Source organism: Sciurus carolinensis, chromosome 4 (genome assembly GCF_902686445.1).
Source record: "Sciurus carolinensis chromosome 4, mSciCar1.2, whole genome shotgun sequence".
Taxonomy (NCBI): domain Eukaryota; kingdom Metazoa; phylum Chordata; class Mammalia; order Rodentia; family Sciuridae; genus Sciurus; species Sciurus carolinensis.
This window is the reverse complement of record NC_062216.1, coordinates 61,534,784-61,549,945: the sequence shown is the minus strand read 5'-3', so window position 1 is coordinate 61,549,945 and position 15,162 is coordinate 61,534,784. Positions and strand designations below refer to the sequence as shown.

At 35.2% G+C, this 15,162-nt stretch overlaps 1 protein-coding gene across 6 annotated transcripts in view; it reads left to right on the top strand.

Annotated features, from left to right (window-relative positions):
• The window catches only part of Wrn (WRN RecQ like helicase), a 178,186-nt gene that overhangs the window by 109,424 nt on the left and 53,600 nt on the right, over positions 1-15,162 (top strand). For all 6 annotated transcript variants that reach the window (XR_007108336.1, XM_047549838.1, XM_047549837.1 and 3 more), the window contains 4 exons: positions 888-1,062; positions 11,242-11,423; positions 12,815-12,916; positions 13,393-13,485. Coding sequence is in view for 5 of the 6 variants with exons in the window: in XM_047549838.1 (XP_047405794.1) it covers positions 888-1,062; positions 11,242-11,423; positions 12,815-12,916; positions 13,393-13,485 (552 nt within the window). In the remaining variant the exon portion in view is untranslated. The remainder of the gene's footprint in view (positions 1-887; positions 1,063-11,241; positions 11,424-12,814; positions 12,917-13,392; positions 13,486-15,162) is intronic.

Sequence of the window (15,162 nt, the reverse complement as noted above, 5' to 3'; positions counted from 1 at the left end):
TCATATTTATTTAAATATTTATATTTATCTAAATAAAATAACTTAAAAATAATTTTTTGTAGTTATAGATGGACAGAATGCCTTTATTTCATTTGTTTATTTTATGTGGTTCTAAGGATCAAACACAGTGCCTCACAAGTGCTAGGCAAGTGCTCTGCCACTGAGCTACAGCCCCAGCCCGAAAATAACTTTTCATGAATCTAAAACAGTTTTCTGTCTATAATGATTAAGTCAACATAAATTAATATACTTAAGTAAATGAATACATTGAGGTATTAAATGTTTTGTGGAAATCATTGTTTATATTCTTAATAAGTAAACACAAATTTCTACAGTGGACATTCTAACATGTTTTTTCTTAAACATTCATGGTCTCCAGATTGCTAGTAAGTACTTCTTTGAACTATAAAAGCAGTCTTACAATATTACAAAGCTCTTGTTCTTTTAGTAAATAATTTTAATTTTATGAACATAAGAATAAGAATTTTTATACATATTTCTATATAAATATTAACTTCTATATAAATCAAGACTAATTGTTTCTCTGTTGTGTTACATTCCTAGAATATTTTCATCAATAGTTGATACATTTTTATCATGGCTTCTGCTAGAACAAACTAACTTATTTCTTGTTTTAACTTTGATTTGAACCAAAACTGAGTCAAAAGTTTTTGGAGCTTAATACAATTCATGTCACATTTGATTCTCTGTAATGTTTTAGATTTTCATTCAGTTAAATATATCATTGTTTTTTATATGCTTTCTCCTTTTAGTTTTTTACTTAGTAGAAAGGGAATGTTAAATAAGATAAAACCCAGACTGGTCTGAAACACATTTTCTCTCTCTCTTTCTCTCTCTCTCACTATGTTTGTTCTTTTTTTTTTCAGTTCTGATTGGGAATTTGAAGGTCCAACTATCATCTATTGTCCTTCCAGAAAAATGACAGAACAAGTTACTGCTGAACTTAAGAAACTGAAGTTAGCCTGTGGAACATACCATGCAGGCATGAGTTTTAATATAAGGAGAGATGTTCACCATAGGTTCATGAGAGATGAAATTCAGGTGTGAGAATTGATTGTAATTACTCTCTGTGCTCCTTAGAGGAAATAGATATTTCTCAAATTTTATCATATCTTTATTGAATACTTTTTTGTATTGAACATAATACAGCCTCTCTGATTAAGGGAATCGGTGTATAATGTGAAGAGGCTAGTGCTTTTACAATTTATTACTTGTCATTGATATTTATTTGGTGCCTAATGAATGCATAAATATCCTGAATTCTAAATATTCACTTTTCCTCTTTTTTACAATTTACTCATACCTTAGTGCAGCGCTAAAAGTATAGCTGACCTCTTCAATTCTTAATATCTTACACTGAGTGATGCTTAGAATCTTAATATTTTCTCTTTTATAATTTTGGAAAAAAAGACTTTTGTTTGTGATTATTATAACCAAATCTAACTTTTATATTTGCATGTAGATTTGCCTTTTAGTCTGTGACTGTTCATTCTTATATTTAATTCTAACTTTTTGTTTTATATCCATTTGTATTTTCATTTGTCCTTTCATGATGCCTTAAATGCTCTTCCTTTCTGGAATGAGGTTGCAAAACATTTATTTGATAAAATATCTTTATTTTTATCTGAAAGTTCATAGGAACATTTTGAAAATCAGGCCTGTAGAATTGGTTGATCTCATCTAAAAATAGTATGATTAAAATTAGAATCAATATTGTGTTGCTTATTAACTCTTAAATATAGAAAAAAATGCCTAGTCTTCTTTGCACAAAGCTTTAACTTATTATTATTACTGTTATTATTCCTGTATTTATTTTTCTCTCACCCTTCTTATCATCCTTTAACTTGTTCAGTATTTTTTTCTTTTTTCCTTTTTATTCTCCTGTCCTATCTTAGCTCACATATTTTCTTTAAAATGGTACTTTAATTTTTATCAGTTATACATGAACTCTGTAACTAGCCGGTCATGAGCCTTTAGATGTTTACTGCTATTTCTGAGTTGCTGAGGTTGTCTTTGAATTTGTGATCTTCTTGCCTCATACTCCTGAACTACTTAGATTACAGTGTGGGCCACCATGCCAAGCTCTTTTTTGTATTTTAAAAAATTTTTAAAATTTTTTTGTTCTTATTAGTTATACATGACATTAGAATGCATTTTGACATGTCATATCATACATAAATGGAATATAACTTCTCACTATTCTGGTTGTATGTGATGTAGAATTATATTGGTTGTGTAATCATCATGTCCCATTCATTCTATTATCTTTCTACCCCCCATCTCCATTCCCCTTTGTCTAATCCACAGTACCTCTATTCTTCCCCTATTGTAGTCTGCCCCCTTATTATGAATTAGCATTCCCATATCAGAGAAAACAATTGGCTTTTGGTTCTTTGGGATTGGCTCATTTTGCTTAGCGTGATATTCTGCAGCTCTATCCATTTCCTGGTATCTTGTTGTTAATACTTACGATTTTGTAGTTTATATTTCCCATTTATTCTTTCTTAAATTTTGCCCACATCATGTAAATCTTATCTTGGTATATTCATTCACATTAGATATTCTATCATATCTTCTTAGATGTGGAGATAAAATTATTTTTCACTTCACCATCTTTAATGAGAAGTTTCCATCTTAGAATCATGTTAGAATAAGATACTTTACTATCACATAAGATTCTTGAAACTTCAAGGTAGTATAAACATTTCATTTAGTACAATAAATATTTTAAAGATCCTCTTTTGTGTCTCGTATTACAGATGTTCAGAGAAACCACTTTATTTTATGCTTTTTATAGAGAATGAACAGAATCCCACTTTATACTTACTAATCTTTAAAAAAAATTTTTATTTATTTTGATTCATTGTTAAAAAATGGGGTAAAACTTATTTCTCTGGTTATACACGAAGTAGAGTCATACCATTTGTGTAATCATACAGGTACATAGGGTAATGACGTTTGTCTCCATCTGTTTTATTTCCTTTCCCCCATCCCCTACCATCCTTCTTTCCTCTCCATTCTTGCCTCCTTCCCACCCCCGTTATGTATCATCATCCACTTATCAGAGAGATCATTCATCCTTTAGTTTTTTGAGATTGGCTTATCTCACTTAGCATGATATTCTCCAATTTCATCCATTTGCCTGCAAATGCCATAATTTTATTATTCTTTATGGCTGAGTAATATTCCATTGTATATATATACATGACAGTTTCTTTATCCATTCATCCATTGAAGGGCATCTAGGTTGGTTCCACAATCTGGCTATGGTGAATTGAGCAGCAACGAACATTGATGTGGCTGTATCTCTGTAGTATGCTGCTTTTAAGTCCTTTGGGTATAGACCAAGGAGTGGGATAGCTGGGTCAAATGGTGGTTCCATTTCAAGTTTTCTAAGGAATCTCCACACTGCTTTCCAGAGTGGCTACACTAATTTGCATTCCTTCCAGCAATGTATGAGTGTACCTTTTTCCCACATCCTCTCCAACACCTATTGTTGCTTGTGTTCTTGATAATGGCCATTCTAATTGGGGTGAGATGGAATCTTAGTGTAGTTTTGATTTGCATTTCTCTTATTACTAGAGATGTTGAACATTTTTTCATATATTTGTTGATTGCTTGTAGATCTTCTTGTGTGAAGTGTCAGTTCATTTCCTTAGCCCATTTGTTGATTGGGTTATTTGTATTCTTCGTGTAGAGTTTTTTGAGTTCTTTATATATTCTGGAAATCAGTGTTCTATCTGAAGTATGAGTGGCAAAGATTTTCTCCCATTCTGTAGGCTCTCTCTTCACATTGCTGATAGTTTCCTTTGCCAAGAAAAAGCTTTTTAGTTTGAATCTATCCCAATTATTGATTCTTGCTTTTATTTCTTGTGCTATGGGAGTCCTGTTAAGGAAGTCTAATCCTAAGCCAACAAGTTGGAGATTTGGACCTACTTTTTCTTCTATGAGATGCAGGGTCTCTGGTCTGATTCCAAGGTCCTTGATCCATTTTGAGTTGAGTTTTGTGTAGGGTGAGAGATAGGGGTTTAATTTCATTCTATTGCATATGGTTTTCCAGTTTTCCCAGCACCATTTGTTGAAGAGGCTATCTTTTCTCCATTGCATATTTTTGGCCCCTTTGTCTAGTATGAGAAAATTGTATTTATTTGGGTTTGTGTCCATGTCTTCTATTCTGTACCATTGATCTACCTGTCTATTTTGGTACCAATACCATGCCGTTTTTGTTACTATTGCTTTGTAGTAGAGTTGAAGATCTGGTATTGCAATACCCCCTGCTTCGCTCTTGCTACTGAGGATTGCTTTAGCTATTCTAGGTTTTTTATTCTTCCAGATGAATTTCATAATTGCTTGCTCTATTTCTGCAAGGTACATCATTGGGATTTTAATTGGAATTGCATTGAATCTGTATAGCACTTTCGGTAGTATAGCCATTTTGACAATATTAATTCTGCCTATTCAGGAACATGGGAGATCTTTCCATCTTCTAAGGTTTTCTTGAATTTCTTTCTTTAGTGTTCTGTAGTTCTCATTGTAGAGGTCTTTCACCTCTTTTGTGAGATTGATTCCCAAGTATTTTATTTTTTTTCGATGCTATTGTGAATGGGGTAGTTTTCATAATTTCTCTTTCTGAAGATTCATCACTTATGTATAAAAATGCATTGGATTTATGAGCATTGATCTTGTAACCTGCTACTTTACTGAATTCACTTAACAGTTTTCTGGTGGAATTTCCAGGTTCCTCTAAATATATAATCATGTCATCAGCGAATAGGGATAGTTTCAGTTCTTCTTTTCCTATTCGTATCCCTTTAATTTCTTTGGTTTGTCTAATTGCTCTGGCTAGAGTCTCAAGAACGATGTTGAATAGAAGTGGTGAAAGAGGGCATCCCTGCCTTGTTCCAGTTTTAGGGGGAACGCTTTCAGTTTTTCACCATTTAGAATGATATTAGCTATGGGCTTAGCGTAGATGGCCTTTATAATGTTAAGGAATGTTCCCACTACCCCAATTTTTTCTAGTGTTTTGAGCATGAAGGGATGCTGTATTTTATCGAATGCTTTTTCTGCATCTATTGAAATAATCATGTGATTCTTGACTTTAAGTCTGTTGATATGGTGAATGACATTTATTGATTTCCGAATGTTGAACCAACCTTTCATCCCTGGGATAAAAGCCACTTGGTCGTGGTGCACTTTCTTTTTAATATATATTTGTATGCGATTTGCTAAAATTTTGTTGAGAATTTTTGCGTTGATGTTCATTAAGGATATTGGTCTGAAATTTTCTTTCCTCGATGTGTCTCTGTCTGGTTTAGGTATCAGGGTGATATTGGCTTCATAGAACGAGTTTGGGAGGGTTCCCTCCTCTTCTATTTTATGGAATAGTTTGAGGAGTATTGGAATGAGCTCTTCTTTAAAGGTTTTGTAGAACTCGGCTGAGAACCCATCTGGTCCTGGACTTTTCTTTGTTGGTAGGCTTTTGATGACTTCTTCTATTTCATTGCTTGAAATTGGTTTATTTAAGTTGTGTATGTCCTCCTCGTTCAGTTTAGGTAATTCATAAGTCTCTAGAAATTTGTTGATGTCTTCGAGGTTTTCTGTTTTGTTGGAGTATAGATTTTCAAAATAGCTTCTAATTATGTTTTGTATTTCACTGGTGTCTGTTGTGATGTTTCCTTGTTCATTCCGAATTTTAGTAATTTGAGTTTTCTCCCTCTTTCTCTTTGTTAGTGTGGCTAAGGGTTTATCAATTTTATTATTTTTTCAAAGAACCAACTATTTATTTTGTTAAGTTTTCCGATTGTTTCTTTTGTTTCGATTTCGTTAATTTCGGCTCTGATTTTAACTATTTCCTGTCTTCTACTACTTTTGGTATTGGTCTGCTCTTCTTTTTCTAGGGCTTTGAGCTGTAGTGTTAAGTCGTTTATTTGTTGATTTCTACTTCTTTTTTTGAATGCGCCCCATGAAATAAATCTTCCTCTAAGTACTGCTTTCATAGTGTCCCAGAGATTTCGATATGATGTGTCTTTGTTCTCGTTTACTTCTAAGAATTTTTTTATTTCCCTCCTGATGTCTTCTGTTATCCATTCATCATATAATAGTGTATTATTTAGTCTCCAGGTATTGGAGAAGTTTCTGTTTTTTATTCTGTCATTTATGTCTAATTTCAATCCATTATGATCTGATAGAGTACAAGGTAGTATCTCTATCTTCTTGTATTTGCTAACAGTAGCTTTGTGGCACAAAATATGGTCTATTTTAGAGAAGGATCCATGTGCTGCTGAGAAGAAAGTGTATTCGTTCTTTGTTGGATGGTATATTCTATATATGTCTGTTAAGTCTAAGTTGTTGATTGTGTTGTTGAGATCTATAGTTTCTTTATTCAATTTTTGTTTGGACGATCTATCCAGTGGTGAGAGAGGTGTGTTAAAATTGCCTAGTATTATTGTGTTGTGGTCTATTTGATTTCTGGAATTGAGAAGTACTTCTTTGACGTATGTGGATGAGCCAATGTTCGGGGCATAGATATTTATGATTGTTATGTCTTGCTGATTTATGCTTCCCTTAAGCAGCATGTAATGTCCTTCTTTATCCCTTCTGACTAGTTTTGGCTTGAAGTCCACATTATCTGAAATGAGGATGGATACTCCAGCTTCTTTGCTGTGTCCATGTGCATGGTATGTTTTTCCCCATCCTTTCACCTTTAGTCTATGGGTGTCTCTTTCTATGAGATGAGTCTCTTGCAGGCAGCATATTGTTGGATTTTTCTTTTTAATCCAATCTGCCAGTCTATGTCTTTTGATTGATGAGTTCAGGCCATTAACATTCAGGGTTATTATTGTGATATGATTTGTATTCCCAGTCAATTGACTCATATTTGTTTTTGACATGATTTGGTTTCTCCTTTATTTGGCTATTCCTTTAGGCTAGCGCCTCCTGTTGCTGATTTGCATCATTGTTTTTCATCTCTTCCTCATGGAATATTTTGCTGAGAATGTTCTGTAATGCTGGCTTTCTTTTTGTAAATTCCTTTAGCTTTTGTTTATCATGGAAGGATCTTATTTCATCGTCATATTTGAAGGTAAGTTTTGCTGGGTATAAGATTCTTGGTTGGCATCCGTTTTCTTTTAGGGCTTGGTATATGTTGTTCCAGGCCCTTCTAGCTTTTAGGGTCTGGATTGAAAAATCTGCTGATATTCTTATTGGTTTCCCTCTGTATGTAATTTGATTCTTTTCTCTCGCGGCCTTTAAAATTCTGTCTTTATTTTGTATGTTAGGTATTTTCATAATAATGTGCCTTGGTGTGGGTCTGTTGTAATTTTGTATGTTTGGAGTTCTATAAGCCTCTTGTACTTGGTTTTCCATTTCATTCTTCAGATTTGGGAAATTTTCTGATATTATTTCATTGAATAGATCGTTCATTCCTTTGGTTTGTTTCTCTAAGCCTTCCTCAATCCCAATAATTCTTAAATTTGGCCTTTTCATGATATCCCATAATTCTTGTAGATTCTGTTCATGATTTCTTACCATCTTCTCTGTTTGGCCAACTTTATTTTCAAGATTAAATAATTTTTCTTCAATGTCTGAGGTTCTGTCTTCCAGGTGTTCTATCCTGTTGGTTATGCTTTCTATGGAGTTTTTAACTTGGTTTATTGTTTCCTTCATTTCAAGTATTTCAGTTTGCTTTTTTTTCAGTATCTCTAACTCTTTATTGAAATGATCTTTTGCTTCCCGTATTTGGTCTTTTAACTGTTGATTGGTGCGATCATTTAATGCCTGCATTTGCTCTTTCATCTCCTCCTTCAATGCCTGCATTTGCTCTTTCATCTTCTCATTTGCTTCCCTGATCGTTTTAATTACGTACATTCTGAACTCCCTTTCTGACATTTCTTCTGCTGTGCTGTCATTGGGTTTTATTGATGTAGTATCTAGGTTTGTTTGGGACATTTTCTTCCCTTGTTTTCTCATATTGGTCAGCTGTCAGTGGGACCCTGATATATTGCAGATTTCCGCTATTGGCTTATAGTGTCCTGGTAGATTTCCAGTGTTTCACCTCCCAGCCTTTAGTAGCCTGATGTCTTGGAGGAATTTGATAATGCAATGCATCCGAAGAAAGCTGCTCCTAGCCCCCTACTGGTTCCAAGGTTTGGAGCTGGCTCTGTGTGGAAAGGCTCTCACTGGGGGCCTGCACCGTGCAGCTGGCTGTGTGGAAGGAGCCCACCGCTGGAGTGTGGAAGGCTACCTGGGGAAGACTCTAGCTGCCCTGCCCTGCTCTGATAAGCCACCCCTATCTGTGCCTGCCACCCAGGCCGAGCTTTACCCAGTGGGCAGACTCACCTGTGGCTCTATTTCAGTCCGAGTCTCTCAATGCCTCCCCTTCTTAACTCCTGGGTTCTGGAGCAACTGGGGATGCAGTCACCCTCTAGGCCGCCATCTTGGAACGCCCCGTGGAAAGAACCTGCGGCCAGAGTGGGCAGAGCTGCCTGAAGAGGTCTCTGGCTGCCCTGCCCTGATCCCAGAGGCTGCTTGTGGGTCGAAGCTCTCCGTTGGTTCGGGGACTTGTGGCTGGTTCTATGTAGAAAGCCTCTCACTGGGCGGTCTGGTCCGAGAAGCTAGCCTTGAAAGGCGTCTCCCACCGCAGGGGTCCAGGCTACTTGGGGAAGTCTCTGGCTGCCCTATCCTGGTCCCTTAACCTGCTTGCGTGCCGGAGTACGCTGCGCTGGGCTGGCTCCAGGACTTGGAGCTTGTTCTGGTCAGAGATGCTCTCACTAGGGGGCCTGCTCCGAGAACCTGGAGAAGCTGGTTGTGTGGGCGGGGCCCACCGCCGGAGTGCGCAGGGCTGCCTGTGGAAGACTCTAGCTGCCCTGCCCTGCTCTGATAAGCCACCTCTATCTGGGCCTGCCACCCGGGCCGAGCTTTACCCAGTGGGCAGACTCACCCGTGGCTCTATTTCAGTCCGAGTCTCTCAATGCCTCCCCTTCTTAACTCCTGGGTTCTGGAGCGATTGGGGTTGCAGTCACCCTCTAGGCCGCCATCTTGGATTGCCCCCACAAAGTAGTATCTCTGTCTTCTTGTATTTGCTAACAGTAGCTTTGTGGCATAATATATGGTCTATTTTAGAGAAGGATCCACGTGGTCTGAGAAGAAAGTGTATTCAGTCATTGATGGATGGAATATTCTGTAAATGTCTGTTAAGTCTAAATTATTGATTGTGTTATTGAGATCTATGGTTCAGTTTTTGTTTGGAAGATCTGTCCAGTGGTGAGAGAGGTTTGTTAAAGTCACCTAATATTATTGTGTTGTGGTCTCTTTGATTCCTGGAATTGAGAAGGATTTGTCTGACTTACATGGATGAGTCATTGTTTGGGGCATTGATATTTATGATTGTTATGTCTTGCTGATTTATGGTTCCCTTAAGCAGTGTGAAATGTCCTTCTTTATTCCTTCTGACTAAGTTTGGCTTCAGGTCCACTTTATCTGATATGAGGATGGACACCCTCACTTTTTTGCTGAGTCCATGTGCATGGTATGTTTTTTCCCATCCTTTCACCTTTAGTTTGTGGGCATCTTTTTCTATGAGATGAGTTTCTTGAAAGCAGCATATTGTTGGGTCTTTCTTATTAATCCAATGTGCCAGCATGTCTTTTAATTGATGATTTCAGGCCATTAATATTCAGGGTTATTTTTGAGATGTGATTTGTATTCCTGGTCATTTTGGCTTATTTTTGGTTTTTAACTTGACTTGGTTTCTCCTTTATTTGGCTATTCCTTTAGGGTCGTTCCTCCCTTTGCTGACTTACATCGTCATTTTTCATCTCTTCCTCATGGAATATTTTACTGAGAATGTTCTGTAATGCCAGCTTCCTATTTTTAAATTCTTTAACTTTGTTTATCATGGAAGGATTTTATTTTGTCGTCAAATCTGATTGTAAATTTTGCAGGGTATAAGATTCTTGGTTGGCATCCATTTTCTTTCAGAGCTTGAAAAATGCTGTTCCAGGCCCTTCTAGCTTTTAGGGTCTGAGTTGAGAAATCTGCTGATATCCATGTTGGTTTACCCCTGAATATAATTTGATTTTTTTTTTCTCTCACAGCCTTTAAAATTCTATCTTTATTCTGTATGTTAGGTATTTTCATTATAATGTGCCTTGGTGTGGGTCTGTTGTAATTATATGTTTGGTGTCTTATAAGCTTCTTGTATTTGATTTTCCATTTCATTCTTCAGATTTGGGAAATTTTCTGATCTTATTTCATTGACTAGATTGTTCATTCCTTTGGCTCGTTTCTCTCTGCCTTCCTCAATCCAAATAATTCTTAAATTTGGTCTTTTCTGTGATATCCCATAATTTTTGGAGATTCTGTTCATGATTTCTTACCATCTTCTCTTTTTGGTCAACTTTGTTTTTAAGATTAAATATTTTATCTTCAGTGTCTGAGGCTCTGTCTTCCAGGTCTTCTATCCTACTGGTTATGCTTTCTATGGAGTTTTTAATTTGATTTATTGTTTCCTTCATTTCAAGAATTTGTTGGTTTTTTTTTTTTTTCAGAATCTCTCTTTATTGAAATGATCCTTTGCTTCCTGCATTTGCTCTTTTAATTGTTGATTGGTTCAATCATTCAATGCCTGCATTTGCTCTCTTATCTCATTGTTTGCTTCTCTGATCATTTTAACTGTGTACATTCTGAACTCCCTTTGAGACATTTCTTCTGCCATGTTGTCATCGGATTTTATTGATGTGGCATCTAGGTTTGTTTGGGACACTTTCTTCCCTTGTTTTCTCATATTGCTCATGTATCTTCCCCTCTCCTAGTCTTCAGTAGTCTGAAGTTTTGGAGGAACTTGATAGTGCAGTGACCCAAAGAGTATGCTGTCCCTGTAGAGATGGTGGACTCCAGGTGCCGTATATTCCCTTCTGGTGGGCAGAGGCACCTCCATGTGTTGACAGGTGGTCAGCTGCAGGGATACTAGACTTTAGGCTGGGGCCTGGCTGGTCTGGTCCCAGCTCTCTGGGCCTACTTTCCCCCAGGTAAGTCTTGCCTGGCAGCTCTCTAGTTACCAATCTTTAATGAGTAAATTGTGCAGATACTCTATTCTATTGGTGATTTGTTGAAATTATATTAAATTCAGTTTTATGCCAGTTACTTTAATGATTAAATTACTGTTTCAAGTTTTAATTCTTTTAAGTATGTTTTTCAAACTATTCTGTTATTTATTCTCAGTGTGTCATAGCTACTATAGCTTTTGGAATGGGCATTAATAAAGCTGACATTCGCAGAGTCATTCATTATGGTGCTCCTAAGGAAATGGAATCATATTACCAGGAAATTGGTAGAGCTGGCCGTGATGGACTTCAAAGTTCTTGTCACATACTCTGGGCTCCAGCAGACTTTAACTTAAATAGGTAAAAACTATTGCTCTCACCTCATATCTTTCTTTCTTTCCAAGAAAATATTTGAGGCTGGGTTCAAAATTTCAAGTAATTTGTGGGTATATTTAAGGTATAAAAAACAAAAACAAAAACAAAAAACCCAAATTAAAAAAAAAAACCCAAATCAACAACAACAACAACAAAAAGAGCAGAAATCCAAAACAGACAACATTTGTGAAGAACATTGATGGTAAATGTTGCCACATAGAGGAGATGACCTAGTTTTAGCCATTCCTCAGTGTGAAGCATTACCTGAATCACTTCTATAATTAGGCATATGACATAGGTCTTCAGAATACTTTCCTACTGTTGCACATCAAGTGAATAGTACTTTTTTCCTCCTCATATTTTCTCTTGTTGTACTATCTTCAGCCATAGTTACTTCAGAGTCTGTTTAATTTGTTTATTCTTTCATATGTATGTGCAGCATAATTTCATGAAATCAATTTCATTCTGTAGTTCCTTTTCCTTTCCCTCTTCCCTTCTCATTTGCCTTCTGTTTATTCTTGAAAAGGTGTGCAAAACTATTCAGGAGATTTTTACCATTTGATAATTGATATTTATAGAATTTCTTCACAGAAGACTAGAAATAAACAGGATGAAGTTAGTTGCACTGATTTTTTTTTATTATTGTATACAAATGGGATACATGTTGTTTCTCTATTTGTACATGGAGTCAAACCATACCATTTGTGTAATCATAAATTTACATAGGGCAATGATGTTTGATTCATTATTTTTTTTCCCTTCCCCCCCCACCCCAGTCGCACTGATTTTTTAGAAGACAAACAAAGTGGGGTATATTCCCTTCTACTGGGTAGAGGCAGTATGTTTTAATACTGTTTAACAATTTTAAATAAATTCAGGATTATAGAACCCCAAAATACAAAGATAGTTTTGGAGGATCCAGAAATCCTGAAGAGCTAGTAGGGATAAAGGCCTGTACTGGTGATGAGCCTCTTTTGGTATTCCTTATATAAATGTTTTTAGTTTCTCATAAAGAATAGACTTTTCCTGAGAAAAGATCAAAATTCATATATAATAGAAGACTTTCTGGAAAGCAAAGAAGTGTGTGACGAATAAATCAAAATGAAAAACTAGCATTTTTAGTAATTTTTCAAAGGCAGCTAAACAGTTGATACTTGGACATAGGTAGAATTCTTTTGAAAGCAATTTTTATAAAAATTACAAAAGTGCTTGCCTCTTTTGGGGGCATTGACCGGGAAGAAATATAATAGAACTTACTAGGGTAATTAGAAATATTCTTCATCCTAATATGAATGTGGGTTTTGTAGGTTATAAATAATAAATGGGAAAAAATTGCTAATAGTTGTACACATCCCTGTGAAATTTTGAATTGACAGGAACTGCCTTACTGAGATACGTAATGAAAAGTTTCGATTATACAAATTAAAGATGATGGCAAAAATGGAAAAATATCTTCATTCCAGGAGATGTAGGCGACAGTATGTATTATTTATTTTATTTTATTTTTTTGTACTGGTGATTGAATCTAGGGATACTTTGCCACTGAGCTGTATCCCCAATCCTTTTTATTTTTTGTTTTGAGACAGGGTCTTGCTGAGTTGCCCAGTTTGTCTAGGAACTTGTGATTCTCCTGCCTCAGCCCGTTGAGTAGCTGGGATTATAGGCATGTGCCACCATTCCCAGCTATATTATTTATTTTATATTAGTTACTTGCCTGGGTTTATGGTTGTTGCTCTTTTAAGAAAAACATTTGCTAAATAATTAGGATTATTTGCAAAGAATATTTTGATGATATTATGGTATGCTAAGTTTTAAAGGCAGCTTTCTTTGTGGCTGAGTAAACTCAAATAATGAGGTTCCAGGTAAATAATTAATGGTGATTTTATCTAATTTTTAGCAATGAACTTAACACATATTTTTCCTTTTATTTAATTTAAAAATTTCTCTTGCATAGAATCATCTTGTCTCATTTTGAAGACAAACAACTAAGAAAGGCCTCCATGGGTATTATGGGAACTGAAAAATGCTGTGATAATTGCAGATCCAGGTACAGATTTCTTCTTGATTAACATTCTAAAATTTTTGTTTCTCTTTCAAGAGCATGTTTATATTGAATTTTTGTTGAATATGTATTTTAGTTTTTTAAAACTAAATGGATTTATTTAAAAATTAAAAAGCAAATAATTTGGAGTATTTTACTTTGTGTAATAGGTAATATAATAGAATGGTAGATCTAAACCTAAACAATAGTTAATTAAATGTAAATTGTCTAAAAATGCCAGTTAAAGGCATAAATTGTCAGAATTGGTTTAAAAATGTAACCCTATCCTACATGAGGTAAGAAATCCATTGCAAGTGTACTTATATAGGTAGGTTAAAAAAAAGAATGAAATATGGTATACCATGAAAACATAGGTCAAAAGAAAACTGAAGTTGCTGTTTTAATGTTGGGTAATGGACACTTTGGGCAAAAAATACAGAGATAAAAAAAGGACATTGTAAAAAAAAGGACAATGTAAAAGGATAATTTCACTCATTTACTAGTCAGGATTCTCCAGTGAAACAGAATGATTTCATATTAAGGGGGGAAGAAGGAAGAGAGGGAAGGAAGAAAGGAATTATGAGGGATTGGTTATAAGAAATTGGCTTACATAGTTGTGGGGTTGGCAAGTTAAAATTTTAAGGCAAACAAGCAGTCTGGAAACATGGGCAAGAGTTGACGTTGCTCTCTTGAAGTGGAATTCTTTCTTTAGCAAACCTCGTTTTTTGCTCTTAATACTTTCAACTGATTGGATGAGACTTATCTACATTATTGATGATAATTTCCTTTAATTAAAGCTAGCTGATTATGAATATCAATCATAGCTACAAAATATTTTTGCTGCAACATTTAGATTAGTATCTAACCAAACAACTGAGTACCTCATACTAGCCAAGTTGACACCTAAAATTAACCATTCCAACCAAGAAGACATAATCCTAAATGTATATATACTCAATCAAAGAACCTAAAAGAACTGAAAGGAGAATAGGGAATCCACAATTATAATTGGCGACTTTAACATCTTCTCTCAGTAATCAATAGAAGGAGTAGAACAAAAAATCAGTAAGGGGACAGAATGAACAGAACTGTCAACAACCTGCATTTAACCATAGAAATGAAAAGATGTACCCCATTTGTGTACAATGAATCAAAATGCTGACTGTAAAAAAAAAAAAATTAAAAAAAATCTGGAACTTGGAAAAACAAAAACAAAAAAACCACCACAACCTGAATCTAATTAGTTTTTATAGAACACTTCACCCAACAGCAGGAGAGTACACATTCTTTTCTGGGGAAAATGGAATGTTTACGAACATGAATCATACTCTGGGTCATAAAATGTTAACAAATTTGGAAGTAATCTATTTGGATAAAGTATGTGTTTTGACTATAGTGTAATTAAACTAGAAAGTTGTAACAGAAGGATAGGGGGAAAGTCTCTAAACCCTTGGAAATTAAATAGCATACTTCTAAATTATCTATGAATCAGAGAGGAAGTCTCAAGGGAAATAAGAAAATATTTTGAACTGAATAAAATAAAAATACAAAAGGTATAGCATACAGTTGATATAGTGCTGGGAAGGAAATTTGTAGCCTTAAATGTTTATCATATAAAGGGAGAGAGGTTTCAAACCAATAATTAAGCTTCCAACATAAGAAACAAGAAAATCAGAGCAAAAT